The 22,308-nt window shown below is 45.7% G+C and overlaps 1 protein-coding gene across 2 annotated transcripts in view; it reads left to right on the top strand.

Moving 5' to 3' along the window:
• Positions 1 to 4,896: 4,896 nt before the first annotated feature.
• Positions 4,897 to 22,308, top strand: part of KIF6 (kinesin family member 6) — an 811,696-nt gene continuing 794,284 nt past the window's right edge. For both annotated transcript variants that reach the window (XM_029592929.1, XM_029592928.1), the window contains exon 1: positions 4,897 to 5,106. In XM_029592929.1, coding sequence (XP_029448789.1) covers positions 5,047 to 5,106 — 60 coding nt within the window. In that variant the 5' untranslated portion in view covers positions 4,897 to 5,046. The remainder of the gene's footprint in view (positions 5,107 to 22,308) is intronic.

Below are 22,308 nucleotides of genomic sequence, written 5' to 3'. Positions count from 1 at the left end.
TTGTGCAAAATTTGCATTTAAATATTCCAAGCAGAAATTACATAATATTGTCTTCCTTCTAATTATTCACATTTATGTAAATTTTCTTTATATTCACAATCTCAGCGAAAATTACATGGTACCCACTATTTATATTTGTAGTTCTAATTCATCCCAACTCTAATTGGGATGAATTTGAACTACAATTAGATGATTCTTTGTAACTGGACTATCTTAATACATTTTTGACTGCTCAAGTAGAGCAAAATAACTCTTGGGGAGGGAGAGGGTTGGAGGCAACAAACCATTTCTGCAGTCGCGCCCCTCACCCCTCTGTTGCTGCTGCTGCTGTCTGGGGCAAAACGTTGATGATGCCATGGCCCCACTGGCCCACCCCTTACCATGTGAGCAGTACCTCCCCCTCAGGTTCAAACAGGGGGATTCAGTTTGCTAGAGCCCCGGCTCCATCAGGGTGGTGTCTGGGGGCAAAACATAGAGGGTGACAGTACAAGAGACTCCAGCAACACGTGTGAAATTCCCCAGGGCTTTAAGGTTGCTAAGCGCAGAAGAAGAGCAGCGATTACTTCATGTATCACTTGGCCACATCTGAAAAATGGTGGTGCCAATAAAGTTACGTGAATCTAGAGCGAGGCACCGGAGCCAGCAGCAAACGCTAAGCTCCCTCTCACGGTCCCGGATCGCCTCCACCTGACAACCCCCCCCTCCGCCCCAACCACTTCCGCTCCGATCTCAGCCAATAGGAGCGCATGTGGCCGCACGCCGGTCGGCTTCCCTGGCAACGGTCGCTGGGCAGCCCCGCCACGTCCCTTTCGTGGGCGGGAGGCAGTGAAGTGGCTCAGGGATGGTGAAGCAAACGATTCAGATCTACGCGCGCGTAAAGCCCACCAAGAAGCAGACGGGGGTAGGTAACGGAGGCGGGCCGAACTCAGGCGCTGCCAGCCCCACCAAGATGCAGTCTTTAGTTGTTTACTCTTAACAGATGCAAGTTTCATAGTTTGGGGGGGGGGGGGGGGTGGGGTGTTGTTAGTACTTAACTTTGCTGCCCCTTCCTCTGATTCTTTCAATTTGCTCCCAAGACAAAATGCTTGAATTCAGCCTCGCTCTGGCTCTTTTTTGGGAACCACACCAAGAGGGGAAATCCTAAAATGGGGTAGCGGTTTGTCATTGAATGGGCCTTCCACCCTACCCATGTTGCTTTCTTTTTTAATCTTTAGTGCTATGACCTCTTCATTTTTCCTTGCAGATAACAGATTCTTAGCCTCTGTGGCGGTTTCTGGCCCCATGAAAGGTATGCGGAAGCCTTGGGAAAACCCTTCGTATAGCCATCTTGCCTCCTGGGGCTGATAACCCATTAAACCGACCTGTAAGCTATGTATGTTAATGGGGGGTCGGTGCTCTGTATGTGGGATGGTACCGCCCCTTGTGCATTTTGTCTGAGGGTGGCCTGCACCGCATCCCATGCAGGCGTGCCTGAATTTGCAGGCAGCAGCGAATCTGCAAAAACCAGAGTTGAACAGCCGACAGATGGGAGCCCCCCCCCCGCCCCTGAATCTAGTGGCTTGACCAAACCTTTGCCCTTGACGAAAGGGCTGACCTTGGCGAAATGGGAATCTGCCAGGAAAAGTGTGTTGGCGAGGTGTTAACCATGTATTCGGATGGCATGCATTACCAGCGAGGCCAGGGATGACCTCCTGCGCCGGTCTGTAAGGTGCGATTTTTGAGAGCCAGAGATCAATATCTTTGCAATCCCAGTCTAAACTGGGGTTCACAGCCATATTCCTTCTGAACTGCTCATCATGCTCTGACCAAGCCGTACCCCCGTAAGTGCGATACGCACCGCAAATAACGTCTTGGTAAGCGAATAAAGAACAACACTTTTCAGGGTATTTCTGGCCTATAATGGTTGACAGAATTCTGAAACCTGCTGACCAATTTGCTAGCGTTCTAGCGATGAAGGGTTTGTCCCTAGCTGATAGTTTGCACGCTTCGTGGCATTTGGGATCGGAACCTTCCCCCTCTTTCCTGAGCAACTCGAATATATCAACATATTCACTGCGCCATATTTTCTCTTTTATTGCTTCTGACACATGCGCAGTTAGTGAGCCAACGGGACATGTGTATTGTGAAGCGTTATTGATGTTCATGGCTGCATGATGCCCATTTGTCCCTACCTGACACACCGTTGTTCCAACGGCTGTAGCTGTGGCTGGGGTTTGTGGCACAGGTAAAGTTTCCCCCATGTGTCGTCCTGACTGCCCTGTTTCCTGAGTAACAGGGTTTTGTGGTGGTCTTGTGTTAGAATTACCCTGCCCGTGCCAGGTATCAAAAATTGCTTTCATAGCAGCAAAAATATCATTAGGAGTGCCTTGTGGCCCCAGCCACACTTCGCTGCCCTTCGTTAGCGGTGGGTAACCGGGCTGTTTTGGGGGAACCTGCGCATTAGCCTGGCACAGGTTTAGATCAGGGTACGCACAGTTCTGTCCTTCTTGCGGGTGCCCGTGTTGCCCGACAGCTGTCTGGTCACGTGATGGTGGATGGGCGCTGCCAGCTGAACTGTTGGTGCTGCCCGCTGAACCTTGCTGTGGACCGATGGGCACTGAGCCATACTGCAGGGGGGACAGGCTGTCGGTAGGCGTTAACGCAGCCAGCATTGACTTCACCCTGTCCGTGCCATGGACAGCAGCCGCTGCCAAGGTTTGGTCCATGAGCCGCCGTAGCTCTCCTTCGGTTCCCATGCTGTAGCTCGTTTGTGGCGGTGCTGCCTGTGTCGGTGCTGCAGGGGTGGTGCCCCGTGGAGGGGGCTGCTCCGGAACATAGCAGCCCAAATGGCTGATGCTATGTGGTTGTCATCTGTTTGTTAATTTTCTCTTCTTATTCCTCTGTGTCTTGGTCTTTTTGTCGACCTCTGGCGTTGCCGCGAAGTTTTCTTGCAGTTTTCTTGGCTTCCGCCGTGCTCGCTTGGCTGGAGCCTGAGCCTGGTCCGGCATAAGTGTGGACGGGCCGGAAGCCATAGGAAACTGATTGGTAGACCTGCTGTGTAGACATATAAATTGGTTAGATCCCAAACTGGGGGGGAGGGCATATGAATTGGTAACCCGACGTATAGTAGGTGGGGGGAGGGTTGGTGATAGTGGTGAATGTGAGCAGTCAGGGCAAGTTTGGGGGGGGGGGGGCTGGACGGGAATAGGATGGGGGTGGGGGCAGCTGAGGAAGGTGAGGGGCGGCCAGACTCCGTGGGGAGGCGGGAGTGCCGGCGCATGGGGGGGGGGGGGGCATGGGGAGTAAAAGAAAAGTAATAGTAAAAGAAAATCCTGAAAGTCCATGTGCTGACCTCCCAAAATGGCCGCTGCCATGTGCTGACCTCCCAAAATGGCCGCTGCCATGTGCTGACCTCTGCTGGCAAGCCCTTACAATAAGAACCACAATACCATGCTAAGATGTAAGCCGACCTTTCATTAATATTTTAATTTACTTTGTATAGAGCTGCATAGCGCAGCCTAAATCTTATCTATCAAGCTGAGGGTCCTGTACCCCTTATAATTCAGTATAAACGTGCACATGGGACAGCTGTCCCTTTAAATGGTAACCGAATACTAAATATCACCTTTAGGATTCATATAAAAAACATCCTGTTAACCTGGCTGAGCACTCATAGACATATCATCAGAATTCCCAACTACGGGATGCTGGCTACTTTTTAATTGTCAGATTACTTAGGTATAACAAAGCACATCCACAGGTTGTTGAGGTAGCATGGCAGACATGAAGCCTGCCCACTTCCTAGCAATTTAGAGAGCGAGGGGTAAAGCAATACATAGAAAACGTCGATTTTAAAGTAAAGCAAGCCTACAAGATCAGTGCTCTAACCACTGAGCTACCAAGCCTGCTACTGCCAGCCATGTGCTCTAACCACCTATGCATTCACCATGTGCAGACCCCTTCCATGGCCTTTCTTAAGAGGCTACAAGTGAAAGATAACCAGCCCTGCACTCGCTGCCCTTTCAATAAATACAGCAACCAGTAATGCAGAGCAAGCATTGTGCTGAAAGCCAGCCATGAGTTCATCAAATATATATATAACAACAGGTAAAGTGTGGCCATGTGCCCATGGCGTTTCACTAAGTATATATTAGTTAAAATATATATAACCAGCCATGTGCTAAGGCATTTCCTTAAATAAAATAACATTCCAGGCAGAAGCAGCCATGCATTCAAAGCCTTGTCATTAAGTAAGGTACTGGTAATGCAGAGCCAGTTCAATGCAAGAGGGGGGGGTGAGCATACACCTTCCAGACCTTAGCAGCACACAATTACCATTAATATTCTCAACATTTTGCCTATAAGCCGCAAAATCTTTGTACTTTACCCAATGATGTAATCAAAGAAATCGTTCCTGCTCCTTTAACTGATCTGCTCCTCTTACAGCACAGCCGTGCTGGAGGCAAAGTGAAAGTGAAAGCAAAATTGCTGTAGCACAGCCGTGCTGAGATCAGCCCCTTGCTCTCCATTGCAGGCCGCAAATGTGCTCCCCCCCACTACCTCTAAGTACCTGAGCTCCGAGACGCCGCCTTCTTTGTCTCATTGGCTCCTGCTCCGTTTTGCACTGGGGCCCACTAATCCTATTGTCCTGCCCTTTCCCCACCTAGCCCAGCACACCCTTGCGCTGTGCCCCCCACCCCCTCCCCTTGTCTACAGCACGGCTGCCCAGTTATACGGCCCTTGCCTCAAGAGGCAGAGAGCCTCCTTACTTCATGTATCACTTGGCCACATCTGAAAAATGGTGGTGCCAATAAAGTTACGTGAATCTAGAGCCAGGCACCGGAGCCAGCAGCAAACGCTAAGCTCCCTCTCACGGTCCCGGATCGCCTCCAACCTCCTTTCCTCTACCTGACAAACCCCCCCCCCCCCCCTCCCAACCACTTCCGCTCCGATCTCAGCCAATAGGAGCGCGCGTGGTCCGCACGCCGGTCGGCTTCCCTGGCAACGGTCGCTGGGCAGCCCCGCCGCGTCCCTTTCGCGGGCGGGAGGCAGCGAAGTGGCTCAGGGATGGTGAAGCAAACGATTCAGATCTACGCGCGGGTGAAGCCCACCAAGAAGCAGACGGGGGTAGGTAACGGAGGCGGGCCCAATTCAGGCGCTGCCAGCCCCACCAAGATGCAGTCTTTAGTTGTTTACTCTTAACAGATGCAAGTTTCATAGTTCGGGGGAGGAGGGGGGGGGGTGTTGTTAGTACTTAACTTTGCTTCCCCTTCCTCTGATTCTTTTCAATTTGCTCCCAAGACAAAATGCTTGAATCCAGCCTTGCTCTGGTGTCCCTCTGGGGGGGATGCCTGCAGGTCCATGAACTCTTTCGTCGTCTCACCTGTGGCTTCAGAGTCCCTCAGCACTGAGGATTCCTTCCCCCAACCCCCGGCCTGGTTCCCCCTTCCAGAAGGACGAAAAGGCCGGAGTCTTGTAAGCTGACAAAAAACCCCCAAACAAAATGCACAAACTTGTGAGACCCCCCACAGGCCTCTTCTTTGTGTTCCTTTGTCTGTAGTAAGACTTCGTTGTAGGTTTTACATCTGAAGAAAAATCCAGGGGGAAAAAAAGAGAGCTCTCATTAGATCAGGGCTGGCTTTAGGGATGTGTAATCTGAGTGACCACTCGGGGTTTCTTTTATCCAGGGGCGCTGCTGTGGCTTCAAAGAGACACCACTGACCTCAATGGTGGGGGTGGGGGACCCCTGTCATAAAGGGTATCATTCCCAGTTTCTGCACGGGGTGCCGATGGTGTTAAAGCCACCCCTGCTATAGATCATTTGTTGAGCCCATGGGTGCCAGCCACTGTTCCCTCTAAGCTGTGCGCATATGTGCGTGCACACAGGTCATAAATCCTGTGCACACAGCAAAACATAGTGCTCACAAGAAATCCCAATATTATTTGCATTATACTGGCTTATAGCTCACAAATTTGGACCCAACTTATAAAAAGTTGTACAGAAGAAAATTTTTGTGCACATAGCCTTTCAAAAATTTGAGGGAACAGTATCAGATCTATGGGTGCTTGTGTATCCCCACTATTGATTAAACCCCTTCAGTATGTCCAGAGAGGGATAGTGTGTGTTGAGTTTAGTATCTTCAATGATTTTGAAAAGTTGGCTCATATAGTTCAGCCCTTACTGAACTGGGTACAAAGATGTTAAATTGAATCCAGTAAGTATGGAGAATGGCTCATGGATTCACTTTTATCTCATACTACCTTTATATACCACGGAGGAAGGTGGTATATAAGTACAGTGTTGAAACCGGAGAGGCTTACTGCCATATGTTGAGGATATATCAACACAATAGAAAGGAACAGTAGCAAATACTAGTAGACAAAACTATAACCCATTTAGAAGTGTGTATTTTCAGCATCAGCAAGCCAAGAAGACATGCTAGACCTCTTTTAAAAAAGAGGTTAGCAGGTCTTCTCAATCACTCACCTATTTGGCACAGATTGGGTGCGAAAAGTATCAATTTCTCAAGTATTTTCAATTGCATATAAAAAAAATTAACAATAAATGAAATCCTTCCTCTGGAAAGTGGTAACACAAAGACATGTGTAACATAAAAATTAACCCAACCCCGATGTTAGCTGGTGTTTTGGACAATCTGCATCAGGGGAAACTTTTTTAATAGTGTATCGCTCCGTAGTATATTTTCCGATATCCAAATGTTCAAAGAAGTTGTTCTGACCCAGCTGAAATGGTATAGTATTTAAAGGTCCTATACAGGAAGTGATGTCATATCTCTCCAGTCTTGAACTGTCAAAAACAGAACTTTATTAGAGCCTAGGAGAAAACAATATAAAGAGCAGAAAATAAACGGTATAATCAGAAAAAAAAACAAGTTAGCTTACCGTAAATGGTGTTTTCTGTAGATAGCAGGATGATTTAGCCATGCTGTCTGGGTGACGTCATCCAGGCGTTACGGGGCAGAGCTGTCTCTCTAAGCTTGCAGAGCTTTTCTCCTGTGCGGCTGTGTGGCTCTTCCCATGCGTCTCATGCAAGTTTTCTTAGTTGATTATTAAGCAGATTCATGCAGAGTATTTATTTATTTAGATATTTTATATACCATCGTTCCATGTAAAGATCATAAGGTTTTACAAAAGTAACTTTCATAGCTATGTATCAACACATAAAGACGGGTTACAGAGGTAGTAGTCGTCAATAGGCTTTGTCTGAATTTCTAAAGATCTAGGACTTTAGGCGAGAGGTACAGAGTATATAGTAATACAGCAGATTTCACATAAAAGCCAGTTCAATGCATTGGGGTTCTTACATTCACTCATTAAATTTATACCTCATGTTTTAATTGAATTCTTTTTTTCTTTCTTATTATTGTTGTTCTCTGCATTCTGATTATTTTAAGTTAGGTTGTATGCATTTTTGAATAGACATGTTTTACCTCACTTTTAAATCTCTTTCTATCTGGTATCAAACGTAACATCTCGGGTAGAGAATGCCAAAGTTTAGGGCCTGCGATGGAGAACACATGATCTCTTACTTGCGACAGATGTGTGCTCCGTATTGTGGGAACAGTCAGTAGTCCTTTATTTAGTGTTCGCTGAGGTGTGTATGGTTGTAATGTCACACCGATCATACTGGTGTCACTGGAGTGAATAATTTTGAATATTAACGTTAATACTTTAAAATAGATTCATGATTGTACTGGTAGCCAGTGTAGAGAAATCAGCCAGGGTGTAACCTGATCAAAATCCCTAGTTCCTAGCAGAAGTCTTGCAGCTGCATTTTGTAATAATTGTAATGGTTTTAGGGTATTTGTGGGAAGAAAGAGTAATAAAGAGTTACAGTAGTCCAGGTTTGCGAAGATTAGAGTTTGCAATACGATGTGGAAGCCTCCAAAGATTAACCAGTTAAAAACCTGGTTATTCAACCAAGCATTCACTTAATCCCTTCCTAGTCTCTGCACTCCTACCAGTTTCCATAACTCCATCCATTTAACCTTTATCCTCCTAACATTCCTATAGCTATCTCTGGTAAACCCAAACATTATACGTTGTCATAACAATTTGCTGCAACCACTAGGGCTTTTGACTGTCATACAGTTTTTGTAAATATATTATGTAATATAGTTGCTATCTCAACAAAGTTGTAAGTTTGCTGTATCCTTCCTGCTATTACTCTCACTTGCAGGTCGATACTGTAAGACCGCGGGAGAGCGGACGAACGCCTGCTCTCCCGGCGCGCACACCAGCCCTTCGCCGGTGCGCGCGATTCTGTATGTAAATTAGGTGACGCGGGAAAAACGGGGAAAAGGAGGCTCTAGGGACACTAGCGCGTCCCTAGCGCCTCCTTTTTGAGGAGGCGCTAGGGACGCGGTGGCTGTCAGCGGGTTTGACAGCCGACGCTCAATTTTGCCGGCGTTGGTTCTCGAGCCCGCTGACAGCCACGGGCTCGGAAACCGGACGCCGGCAAAATTGAGCGTCCGGTTTTCGGCCCGACAGCCGCGGGCCGAATTCAAATTTTTATTTTTATTTATTTTTACTTTTTTTTTACTTTCGGGACCTCCGACTTAATATCGCTATGATATTAAGTCGGAGGGTGCACAGAAAAGCAGTTTTTACTGCTTTTCTGTGCACTTTCCTGGCGCCGGAAGAAATTAGCGCTGACCTTTGGGTCGGCGCTAATTTCTGAAAGTAAAATGTGCGGCTTGGCTGCACATTTTACTTTCTGTATCCCACGCGCATACCTAATAGGGCCATCAACATGCATTTGCATGTTGAGGGCGCTATTAGGTGCCGCGGGTTGGACGTGCGTTTTCCTCCCCTTACTGAATAAGGGGTAAGGGAAAACACGCGTCCAGAGCTGGCTAACAGTGTGCTCCGTCGGAGCGCACTGTACTGTATAGACCTGTTGGTCCCTTAGACCGTTCCGCATTCTCTCCCCGTTCCTTATGATCCCCTGTTAATTGTAACTTTATCCTTCCTTTCTCCCTACTAGTTTTTTGGTTTCCCAGTTGTATGTGAACCGATGTGATATTCATTTGAATCTCGGTATATAAAAGTTATAAATAAATAAATAAATAAATAATATATGCAATTTGGCGTAGCCTGTATTTATTAATTTATTGATGTGTTTTTTCATAGTATGGTTCTCATCTAGCTGGATACCTAAATCCCGTACTTGAGAGTGAGTAATTTGGAAATTACCCATGCTTAGGCCCGTTAGTTTAACCATTGTAGCGTTTCTACTTAACCAAATGACTTCAGTCTTTTTAGGGTTTAATGTTAGTTTGAGTTTTTATAGCTCCTGCTGTATTGCTTTCATGTAGGTTGAAAGTATGGATCTTGTATTCTTCAGTAATTTGGAGAATGGAATATAGAACTGCATGTCATCAGCATACAAGAAGAAAGTAATTCCTAAGCCCGCCAGTACTTTTCACAGTGGGAGCATACTGTATAAATATTGAATAGTGTTGCCAAGAGGGCTGAGCCTTGAAGTACACTTGTATCAATATGAAAAGTATCAGATGTGTGGTTGCCCAATTTGACTTGGAATGTTCTGTTAGATAGAAAGGAGGAGAACCATTTGTGAACACTGCCATCAATCCCAATGTTGCTCAGCTGATGGCATAGCAAGGTATAATCCACTGTCTCAAAGGCGGCTGTTAAATTGATTAGCACAAGAAAATAGGAATCAAACCCTTGTAAAGCGGAGTCCATTAAGGAGAGGAGTACAGTCTCAGTTGAACGATGTTTCCTAAATCCATATTGATTAGGGAAAAGGATATCTTGTTCTTCCAAACGATTCACAAGTTGAGATAACATGGCTTTTTCCAGTACTTTTGAAAGAAAAGACAAGTTGGATATGGGCCTATAGTTGTCCCAGTCATCAATTCTGCGGGTTTTGTTTTTCAGAATTGGTTTTATCACAGCTTGCTTTAAGCCAGGTGGTACAATTCCTTCTGAGAGCAAGAGGGTAATTAAGGTTTTGATTATAGGAGTATTATATTGTGCAGTAGAAGAGGACCAGGAGGCTCATCTGCATACTGCTCCCAGCATCCCCCAGGAGAGGACTCCAGAGGTCACAGCAAACGATCCAGGGTTTAATCCCCACAGCCCCAGCTTCCAGAGGCCCCACACCCTTTGCACTAGAAGAGGACTGGAAGGCTCATCTGCATACTGCTCCCAGCATCCCCCAGGAGAGGACTCCAGAGGTCACAGTAAACGATCCAGGGTTTAATCCCCACAGCCCCAGCTTCCAGAGGCCCCACACCCTTTGCAGTAGAAGACGACCGGAAGGCTCATCTGCATACTGCTCCCAGTATCCCTCGGGAGAGGACTACAGAGGTCACAGCAAGTGATCCAGGGTTTGAACTCCACAGCCCCTGCGCACACATGTTATAAAATTGGGCGTCCATGTGCGCGCGCACACAACCTTATAAAATCTGCGCCAAAGACTATTGTAATACTATTTATTGTGATCCTCCTGGCAAACCTTTGGGTGTTTTTGAAATTATGTAAAATATGGAAGCCAGGTTAATTTCACTAGTTTCTTACTGGATACACATTATCACAGTGCTTTACAACCTCCATTGGCTCCCAGTTGCCTAGAGAACAAAATTTAAATTGATGACACTGGTTTTTCAAACAATTTATAATTGAGGCCATGTCAGCATATTGCTCCCTGGCTCCATGGACACACTCAATTCATTCAAAGAGATCAGGAGGCCACAAAGGGGATTTACTTCACTTACCTCCCATTCTCATCTCCAGAGCAGTATCTCCATCAAGGATTTCGGAGCAAGGACTTCACCTGGAGATGCCAGACCCAATATTTTCCATGGTGCCACTGGTTTCCATGCATCCACCAGTCCAGTTGCTCCAGGACGGGACCCCCTCCTGGAGTCCACAGGAAGCTCCTCAGCAAGATGTGTCTATACTGATTTCGGAAGATGTCTCTTCCTCCCTCCTCCTAAACTCCTGGTTAAAAGACACAGTAGCCCATAGACCAAGTAGCAGAATTGGGGAAGACTTTCTTTATCTCACTGGCAGCTAGGGACAAGGAGGGCACTCTTTAACCTCTCCTGTCTAGAGTGTTGGATTTGAACCCCAAGGGGGAGTCCCTCTCGCCTCTACACTACGGAAGGTCCCATCAGGAATCCTATGGTGGAGTGTAGTCCCTGCCGTTTCTCTCACTGTGGGTTCACCCAGTCTGAGAACATGCCCTAGAATATTCCTCTTTGAGATGACAGAAGACCTTGCCCTGATCATGTGTGTCATCATCATTGGGGTCCTGGGTTAAATTGGAAAAAGGATCAACAGGGATTCCCTCTGATCCCCTACCTGATCTTCCAGAACACGTTTTACTGCCAGGAGACTTCTCCTATTCCATGTTCTTGGATAACTTGGGGAAAGCTCTGGAGTCATCTTTTGCAAGAACAAGGACCTCTGCACTTGAAGTCTTTAGGTTTCTCTGGATCATGGAAACACCAGCTGAACCTGCAGTGATCCTGGTGCACTCGATCCTGTGGGATTTACAAATAAGAATGTGGGAAATCCGGCATCTTGCCCCTCCAGTAGCCAGGAAAAAGGACCTAAGGGAAAGAGTTCAGCAAACCTCAGGGTTTGAGTAGTCCAGCTACTGCACCAGTCAGTTGTAATGGAATCAGTGATGAAATAGGCAAAGAAGACAAGGATTATCTCCAGCATCCCACCAGGGAAAGAGCCTAGATTGTTGGACAACTTCAAGACAAAGCTTTTTCAAAGCTTGATTCTCTATGTAATTTTACATGGTGCAGTACTTACATGATTGCATCAAGACACTGAAGCCCCTATTGGAGTTGGGGAAAGGAGACCAATCAGCATCTCCATAGGCTCGTTGAGAAGCAGAAGAGTGTGAATGTCATTTCTTTCGCTCAGTGTACAAATTGTTTTATATTGCAGCCAGATTGTTGGCAGCAGCATTGGAGCATACCAAATGTCTTGATTAGGAGCCCTTAGTCTGCAAGAAGATGTGCCTCATAAGTTGGCAGATGTTCTTTGTTCTGGGGAAAACCTGTTTGGAGACAAGCTCGGAGAACCAGTTGTCAAAATCAATGAGCAGTGTTTTCCCATCCAGTCTATCTCAACAGGTTCTGTGCAACCATCTTTGAGACATCCTTCATTTTTAAGCATTCCTACTTCCAGTGATGCCCTTTCTGCCAATTCCAGTGATATCGTGAACCACCTGTGCTTCCACAGCAACAGCTTCTGGCTCACAGTCAACATGAGAGATGTTATCTGAAGATGTTGCAACAAGTCCAGCCCAAACCTGTGCTTAAGTTTTGACTGGCCTTGACTTTCAGGCCTCAACCTGTGCTATAGGAGTGTGGATCCATCTTTAACCTGAAGGAGTGGTGGAAGAACACTAAAGACCATTGGATTCTCAAGATTGTGGAATCTGATTACCGTTTGCACTTCTGCCTTTCAGTGCTACCCCATTTTTCAGCCCTCAATCTAGATCTGTCTTGCTCAACTTAGTTCCATCTTGAGGTAGAATTGCTTCTCATCCAATGGATGATAGAACCTGTCCCTCCAGACCAACGTAGCAAGGGATTCTACTCCTATTGTTTCCTAATTGCAAAGAAATAGGACAAATTGAAGCCTATCATGGATATCCAAAGTCTGAACAAGAGCCTGTTGTGGGAGAAATTCAAAATGAACTCCCTCCACACCATCCTGCCCTTCATTTAAGCAGGAGACTGTCAATTTATAAACCATTGTGATCTCTACATGGAACGATGGTATATAAATAATAATAAGTAGGAGAACATCACCCTGGTGTAGTAGGAAGTGATCCTATAGCAAGGACCTGCTCTCCAGGTGATGTATTGTCCTCTCGCACTGAGGACAATTCTCCCAGGGCTACTGCCCAGGAGGGAAGGGTTAGGCTGGCCATCATAGTTGGTGATTCGATTATTATAAATGTAGATAGCAGGGTGACTGGTGGACGTGAGGACCGCCTGGTAACTTGCCTGCCTGGTGCGAAGGTGGCAGACCTCACACGTCACCTAGATAGGATTATAAGACAGTGCTGGGAAGGAGCCGGCTGTAGTTGTACATGTGGGCACAGGAAAATGTAGGAGAGAGGTTCTGGAAGCCAAATTTAGGATTTTAGGTAGGAAGCTGAAATCCAGAACCTCCAGGGTGGCATTCTCTGAAATGCTTCCCGTTCCACGTGCAGGTCCCCAGAGGCAGGCAGAGCTCCAGAGTTTCAATGCGTGGATGAGACGATTGTGCAGGGAAGAGGGATTCAGCTTTGTAAGGAACTGGGGAAACGTTTGGGGAAAGGGGATATTTTCTGAAAGGATGGGCTCCACCTTAACCAGTGTGGAACCAAGCTGCTGGCATTAATTTTCAAAAAGGAGATAGAGCAGCTTTTAAACTAGAACAAGGGGGAAAGCCGACAGTCACTCAGAAGTGCATGGTTAGGAGAAATGTATCCCTGAAGGATACTAATGAAACAGGAGAGTTAGGGCACCCCAACAGAGAGGTTCCATTAAAAGCAAACATAGTCCATGTGCCTATATGTAAAAAATCACCGAAGCTAATGATTTCCAAATTATCCCTAACAACTGAAAAGCAGGTTGTTAATACAAACAAAAAACACACTTTGAAATGTCTGTTTGCCAATGCCAGAAGTCTTAAGAAGTAAGATGGGAGAGTTAGACTGTATAGCAGCAAATGATGAGATTGACATAACTGGCATCACAGAGACTTGGTGGAAGGAGGATAACCAATGGGACAGTGCTATATCAGGGTACAAATTATATCGCAATGATAGGGAGGATCAACTTGGTGGGGGTGTGGCACTTTATGTCCGGGAGGGTATAGAGTCCAAAGGGATAAAGGTCATACAAGAGACTAAATGCTCAGTAGAATCTATATGGGTAGAAATCCCATGTGTGTTGGGTAAGAGTATAGTGATAGGAGTATACTACCGTCCACCTGGACAAAATGGTCAGATAGATGATAATGCTAAGAGAAATCAGGGAAGCTAACCAATTTGGCAGTGCAGTAATAATGGAAGATTTCAATTACCCCAATATTGACTGGGCAAATGTAACATCAGGTCTTGCTAGAGACATAAAGTTCCTGGATGTAATAAATGATTGCTTCATGGAGCAATTGGTTCAGGGACCAACAAGAGAGGGAACTATTTTAGATTTAATTCTTAGTGGAACGCAGGATTTGGTGAGAGAGGTAATGGTGGTGGGGACACTTGGCAACAGTAATCATAACATGATCAAATTTAAACTCATAACTGGAAGGGGGACAATAAGTAAATCTGCAGCTCTAACACTAAAGTTTCAAAAGGGAAACTTTGATAAAATGAGGAAAATAGTTAGAAAAAAACTGAAAGGTGCAGCTGCAAAAGTTAAGTGTTCAACAGGCATGGACATTGTTTAAAAATACAATCCTACAGTCGCAGTCCGTATGTACTCCACACATTAAGAAAGGTGGAAGGAAGGCAAAACGATTATAGTCATGGTTTAAAAGTGAGGTGAAAGAGGCTATTTTAGCCAAAAAAACATCCTTCAAAAATTGGAAGAAGGATCCATCTGAAGAAAATAGAATAAAACATAAGCAATGCCAAGTTAAGTGTAAAACATTGATAAGACAGGCGAAGAGAGAATTTGAAAAGAAGTTGGCCGTAGAGGCAAAAACTCTTAATAAAACCTTTTTAAAATATATCCGAAGCAGGAAACCTGTGAGGGAGTCCGTTGGACCATTAGATGACCGAGGGGTTAAAGGGGCTCTTAGGGAAGATAAAGCCATTGCAGAAAGACTAAATGAATTCTTTGCTTCTGTGTTTACTTATGAGGATGTTCCGGAGATGGTTTTCAGGGGTGATGAGTCAGACGAACTGAACAAAATCATTGTGAACCTGGAAGATGTAGTAGGCCAGATTGACAAACTAAAGAGTAGCAAATCACCTGAACTGGATGGTATGCATCCTAGGGTACTGAAGGAAATAAAAAATGAAATTTCTGATCTATTAGTTAAAATTTGTAACCTATCATTAAAATCATCCATTGTACCTGAAGACTGGAGGGTGGCCAGTGTAACCCCAATATTTAAAAAAGGCTCCAGGGGCGATCCGGGTAACTATAGACCAGTGAGCCTGAATTTAGTGCCTGGAAAAATAGTGGAAACTATTCTCAAGATTAAAATCGTAGAGCATATAGAAAGACATAGTTTAATGGAACATAGTCAACATGGATTTACCCAAGGGAAATCTTGCCTAACAAATCTGCTTCATTAATTTGAAGGGGTTAATTAACATGTGGATAAAGGTGAACCGGTAGATGTAGTGTATTTGGATTTTCAGAAGGTGTTTGACAAAGTCCCTCATGAGAAGCTTCTAAGAAAACTAAAAAGTCATGGGATAGGAGGCAATGTCCTTTCGTGGATTACAAACTGGTTAAAAGACAGGAAACAGAGAGTAGGATTAAATGGTCAATATTCTTATTGGAAAAGGGTAAACAGTGGAGTGCCTCAGGGATCTGTACTTGGACCTGTGCTTTTCAATATATATATAAATGATCTGGAATGGAATACGACGAGTGAGGTTATCAAATTTGCGGATGATGCAAAATTATTCAGAGTAGTTAAATCACAAGCAGATTGTGATGCATTACAGGAGGACCTTGCAAGACTGGAAGGTTGATCATCCAAATGGCAGATGAAATTTAATGTGGACAAGTGCAAGGTGTTGCATATAGGGAAAAATAACCCTTGCTGTAATTACACAATGTTAGGTTCCATATTAGGAGCTACCACCCAGGAAAAAGATCTAGGCATCATAATGGATAATACTTTAAAATCTTCGGCTCAGTGTGCTGCAGCAGTCAAAAAAGCAAACAGAATGTTAGGAATTATTAGGAAGGAAATGGTTAATAAAATGGAAAATGTCATAATGCCTCTATATTACTCCATGGTGAGACCGCACCTTGAATACTGTGTACAGTTCTGGTCGCCGCATCTCAAAAAAGATATAGTTGTGATGGAGAAGGTACAGAGAAGGGCAACCAAAATGATAAAGGGGATGGAACAGCTCCCCTATAAGCAAAGGCTGAAAAGGTTAGGGCTGTTCAGCTTGGAGAAGAGACGGCTGAGGGGGGATATGATAGAGGTCTTTAAGATCATGAGAGGTCTGGAACGAGTAGATGTGAATCAGTTATTTTCACTTTCAAATAATAGAAGGACTAGGGGAAATCCATGAAGTTAGCAAGTGGCACATTTAAGACTAATCGGAGAAAATTCTTTTTCACTCAACGCACAATAAAGCTCTGGAATTTGTTGCCATAGGATGTGTTTAGTGCAATTAGTGTAGCTGGGTTCAAAAAAGGTTTGAATAAGTTATTGGAGGAGAAGTCCATTAACGGCTATTAATCAAGATTACTTAGGGGCGGATTTTAAGAGGCCTGCTCGCCTAAATCCGCCCAGATTTAGGCGAGCAGGACCCTGCGCGCCGGTGCGCCTATTTTACATAGGCCTACCGGCGCGCGCAGAGCCCCGGGACTCGCGTAAGTCCCGGGGTTTGTCGAGGGGGGCGTGTCGGGGGCGTGGACGGTCGACGCGGCATTTTCGGGGCGTGTCGGCAGCGTTTCGGGGGCGGGCCCGGGGGTGTGGCTTCGGCCCGGGGCGGTCTGGGGGCGTGGCCGTGCCCTCCGGACCCGCCCCCAGGTCGTGTCCCGGCGCGCTAGCGGCCCGCTGGTGCGCGGGGATTTACTTCTCCCTCTGGGAGGCGTAAATCCCCCAACAAAGGTAGGGGGGGGGTTAGGTAGAGGAAGGGAGGGGAAGGTGAGGGGAGGGCGTTAGCGAATTCCCTCCGAGGCCGCTCCGATTTCGGAGCGGCCTCGGAGGGAACGGGGGTAGGCTGCGCGGCTCGGCGCGCGCCGGCTATACGGAATCGATAGCCTTGCGTGCGCCGATCCAGGATTTTAGCGGATACGCGTGGCTACGCGCGTATCTACTAAAATCCAGCGTACTTTTGCTTGCGCCTGATGCGCCAGCAAAAGTACGCCAAATCGCGCGGTTTGAAAATCTACCCCTTAGGGAATAGCCACTGTTATTACTTGCATCAGTAGCATGGGATCTTCTTAGTGTTTGGGTAATTGCCAGGTTCTTGTGACCTGGTTTGGCCTATGTTGGAAACAGGATGCTGGGCTTGATGGACCCTTGGTCTGGCCCAGCATGGCAATTTCTTATGTTCTTATGCCCTGGATCTGAATGATGCATATACTCACACATCCATCCATTTATTTATCCAGCACTCTCATTGGCAATACCTTCGTTTCATGGTGGATTCTTCTTACTACCAATACAAAGTACTGTCCTTTCAGGCTATGTGTATCTTCACCAAATGCCTAGTGGTAGTAGCAGCACATCTTCATTGCTGGGGGGGGATGGGGGTGTCGGTGTTTTCCAATTCTTGGAAAACTGGCTTATGCTTGGTCTTCCCAAGCCAGGGGTATTGCATTCACTGCAAAAGATGATGCAACTTATTCGGTCACTGGATTCATTGTGAACTTTGCAAAATCAAACCTTGTCTTGACCCAAAGAATCAAGTTCATAGAGACATGAATAGACTTTCTGGAGGAGAGAGCATTTCTTCAGGCGGAGCAAGTGTGCTGCCTTCAAACCTTGAGCAAAGAATTATACAGAAGCATTAAGTCCCAGCCATGTAAATGTTGGTTGTCCTCAGTCACATGGAAGCAGCAGTTCATGTGGTTTACTTGATCAACTTTAACATGCAGATTCTTCAATAGGGCTTCTGCATTCAGGGGATCAGTTGCTTCGGCCCTTGTCATGCTCGGAGAGGACATGGTGGAAATGAAGGGGTAAATCCAATGATGGTTAGACCCGAATATCCTAGAGATGAGGGCCCCCCCATTTTGGTTTCTTCCCCATCATGAACAACCCGACATGCTCTGAAATTAGGGTATATGTTCGAATGTTGGGCTTGTGTGCACCAAGCGGATTTTGAAAACTGCCAGGATACATGCTTAAATGCCGCTGCGTGCATAAATGAAACATTTCTGAAAGGGGGCATGCAGGTGGTCTGGGCGGGGCATGGGTATTCCTCGATTTCATCATGAATTTAGCATATAAATACTTATGTGCACTGGCATGTGCCGGGTTCCCCTCCTGCGTATCTTTAACTCCTTCTATGAATGGCATGTAAGTAGTAAAAGAAAAAAGTCTAGGTAGATCAGCAGGGTTTTAAAGGTTGGGGCTAACAGGGGAAAAGGGAGGCTATTAAACTAGGGGGTTTGGAAGTCCTATCCCTTAACTAGGCGAACTGGGAAAACTGGCAATAGCATAGGTGCATGTGGCTTTTAAAATTCCCCCACTTATGTGGTAGAAGCGGCATTTGCACATACGTCCACTTAAAATTGAGCGCATATATGCACATGGTCAGGCTATTTTGTAACATGTCCGCATCCCTAGGTGTGGGCTGATAAATGTGTGTATATGTGTTAGGGATGTGCAGAGGGACCGCATACGTTGCATTCGGTATTCATATTCGTCGGGAGCAGATACGTTGCATTCGGCAAGGGGGGCCCCCAATACGTTCATGCATTCATTCTTATTCGTTTCCCGGCTAAAATTTAATTAACTACAACCCCCCACCCTCCTGACCCACCCAAGACTTACCAAAACTCCCTGGTGGTCCAGCGGGGGGTCCGGGACCCATCTACTGCACTCTCGCCGTTGACTGTCAGTATTCAAAATGGCGCCGATAGCCTTTGACCTTACTATGTCACAAGGGCTACCGGTGCCATTGGTCGGCCCCTGTCACATGGTAGGAGCAATGGACGGCCGGTGCCATCTTGTGCTTCTACCATGAGACAGGGGCTGACCAATGGCACTGGTAGCCCCTGTGACATAGTAAGGGCAAAGGCTATTGGCGCCATTTTGAATACTGGCAGCCGACGGCCCGAGTGCAGGAGGTCACTCCCGGACCCCCGCTGGACTACCAGGGACTTTTGGCAAGTCTTGGGGGACCCTCCTGACCCCCACAAGACTTGCCAAAAGTCCCTGGTGGTCCAGCGGGGTTCCAGGAGCGACCTCCTGCACTCTGGCCGTCGGCTGCCAGTATTCAAAATGGCGCCGATAGCCTTTGCCCTCACTATGTCACAGGGGCGACCAATGGCACCGGTAGCCCCCGTGACATAGAAAGGTCAAAGGCTATCTGCGCCATTTTGAGTACCGGCAGCCGACAGCGTGAGTGCAGTAGATGGGTCCCGGACCACCAGGGAGTTTCGGTAAGTCTTGGGGGGGGGGGGGCGGGTGTCAGGAGGGTGGGGGGTTTGTTTAAATTCGCTCCTTTAGATGGCCGAATAATTTGGTGAAGATTCGTTGTATTCGTGGGGAATTGCAATATGTTTCGCTTCCCCACGAATACAACGAATATGGCCCTATACGTTGCAGATTACCAATACGTTGCAAATGAATGCACACCCCTAATATGTGTGCCTGCACACTGGTTTAAAAGTTACCATCTTAGGTCCTTTCCGAACTCAAGGAACCTGGTTGTCAATAGAATGGCTGTTTCAGAACAGCCTTTTGGAACTTCAAGCAATCAGACATGCATTAAGAGCTTTTTCACACCACCTTCAGGGAAAGAAAATTTGAATCCAAAATGACAATCAGGTAGCAGTAATATATGTCAACAGGCAAGGAGGCACAGGGTTATGGACCCTTTGCCAAGAATCTCTAAGAATTTGGAAGTGGGCTTGCAACCACAAGGTTGTCTTATTATAAACTGCCAAGAAATGTTTTCTATGTTTCTATGTAGGTTCACATATTTTTTAAATAAATAAACCTATCTTCCCAACACAATGGTAGATCGCCTTAGTAGAGTGTTTCGTCTTCACAAATTGTCTCTAGATTAAGCAGTGGCAAACAAGTTATTGAATTTTTGGGGTTGCCCTTTGATTTGTTTGCATTGGAGGTCAACAAGAAGGTGGAAAGATTTGAAACAAGTTCAGGTCCATTCTGTATGCTTTTCTGCTCAGATGGGATACAGATCTACTATACACTTTTCTACCACTTCCACTGGTGGCCAGAACAGTGCAGAAAGCGCTCAAGGATTGGGCACTCTTGATCCTCAATGCTCCAGCATGGCCCAGAAGTGTGGTTCTCATACCTTGTCCATTTCTCAATCCATCCTCTGATCCTTTTGGGATCTGATCCAACTTTAACTCAAGAGGACAGTCATCTATGTCATCTGAACCTTTCTTTTTTCAACTTGATGGAGTGGATGTTGAGCACTCGTTAATCACTTCACCGTTATTGCCCAATGAAGTTGAGGACATTGTGGTTTCTGCCAGGAAGCCTTCAACTAGAAGCGTTTAAAATTTAAATGGAAACTATTATTTTGATTGGAAACAGGATGCTGGGCTTGATGGACCCTTGGTCTGACCCAGCATGGCAGTTTCTTATGTTCTTATGTTCTAAAGAAAGCTCTTTGGACCTGTTTGATTGCGAGTCAATGGTGTTGCTTTAGTACTTATTTTCCCTCTCCTCCACGGGGCTCAGTATGTCATCAGTCAAAGTGCATCTCCATGCCATAGTGGTTTACCATGTTCAAGTGGATGGCAAACCAATATCCATATATATCCTTTAGTGTCAAAGTTCATGAAGGGCTTATGACATATGAGACCTTTGGTAGCCAAGCCACTAGTGCCATAGGATCTCAATATAGTATTGCACAACTCTGAAGCCTCTTTACGAATCATTAAAATTGATTTCCTTAAAGTTTCTTGCATTCCTAATTCTGATTACATCAATTAGAGGGGTCAGTGAGTTTCAGGCATTGCTACATTACTCACCGTATATGTAGTTTTTTCACAAGAGTAGTGCCCCACCTACACCCCAAGTTTCTGCTAAAGTGATTTCAGCTTTTCATCTGAATCAAGCCATGTGTTGCCCATGTTCTTTCTAAGACTTCAATCATACCAAGGGGAGAAGGCACTACATCCACTGGACTGCAAGAGAGCCTTGGCTTATTAACTGAAGAGAACTCAATCACATCGTCAGGCTTTACGACTTTTTGTTTCTTATCATCCTAGTAGACTGCGCATAGCAGCTGCCAAGTGAAATTGGTCCAACTGGCTAGCAGACTGTATCGTATGTTGCTATACTCTGGCTGGCCTCCAAATCACAGACTGTCACGACTTATCAAGTGAGACTCATGGCTACCTTTGTGGCTCATTTGAAGACATTTGTAAAGCTGCAGTTTGGTCATCAGTTCATACCGTCACAGCCCAATACTGTCTGGACAATCTATCAAGAAGTGACAATACCTTTTGAGCAAGAGGTTTGTGCAGCCTGTTCACCCAGTCATCCACTCTTCATGATGGGACTGGGTTGCTTTTTTAGTAATTGTTCTCATTCAGCCTTGCTTGTTGACTGGAGAAAGCAAATTTGCTTACCATAAATAAATGGGGTTCTCCATAGAGAGCAGGGTGAATTAGCCATGCTTAATACATGCCTGCCTACCTGGATGGTTGACTAATGAGCTAAAGCTAAGCTCTACAATCAGCTGAGAGTCTCATAAGGCAGCGCTGGTGTGGGAACATCCACACATGCTCAGTTAGAGCAAGAGCTCTGTGTGCTGAGGGAAAAGAGTCTGTTCAGTGCTGTTGGATGACATCACTCACATGTTGTGGCTAAGTCATCATGCTGTGTATGGAGAACCCTGTTTACAGTTAGCAAACTTGCTTTGTTTTGTTTGTGATTGTGAATATTGATTGTGTATTGATACAGCATGTTTATTTTACATTTTATATTGATATAGCTAGTTTATTTTAAATTATGGATGTTGTGGTATAGCTCACAAGGAGCAAATACTTTGGGCTGCAGGTTATACATATTTAAAAATAAATAATAAATAGGAAACATTTATTTCCCCTGCAGTTTCTGTGTCCCATGCAGGATCTTCCATTGCACTTCATCTGGAAAGTGCTGTTTTTCTGGTGGGAGTGTAAAGTCTGCCCATACTGTAATATGCCAGCAGACATATGTTGTGCATATGCTGTAAACCGTCGGCAACATGTTTCCTAAATGTTCCAACTTCTTTTTGGCTTTTCACACATTTGTTTTCACTCTTCATCTTCAAAGGCTTTGCTCAGCTATAAATGCTGGTGAGGATGAAGCTCTGCTGTCTCTAGAAGCAGCAGAATTGATTCAAAGGAGAAATATTTCTTTCTGTTAGGATTTTGTTCATGGGTTGTAAATGGAAGTCCTTGGTGCAATGACATTCCATAT

The sequence above is a fragment of the Rhinatrema bivittatum genome, chromosome 3 (assembly GCF_901001135.1).
Source record: "Rhinatrema bivittatum chromosome 3, aRhiBiv1.1, whole genome shotgun sequence".
Lineage (NCBI taxonomy): Eukaryota > Metazoa > Chordata > Amphibia > Gymnophiona > Rhinatrematidae > Rhinatrema > Rhinatrema bivittatum.
The sequence above is the reverse complement of the archived record's forward strand: the minus strand, read 5'-3'. Positions and strand labels throughout refer to the sequence as shown.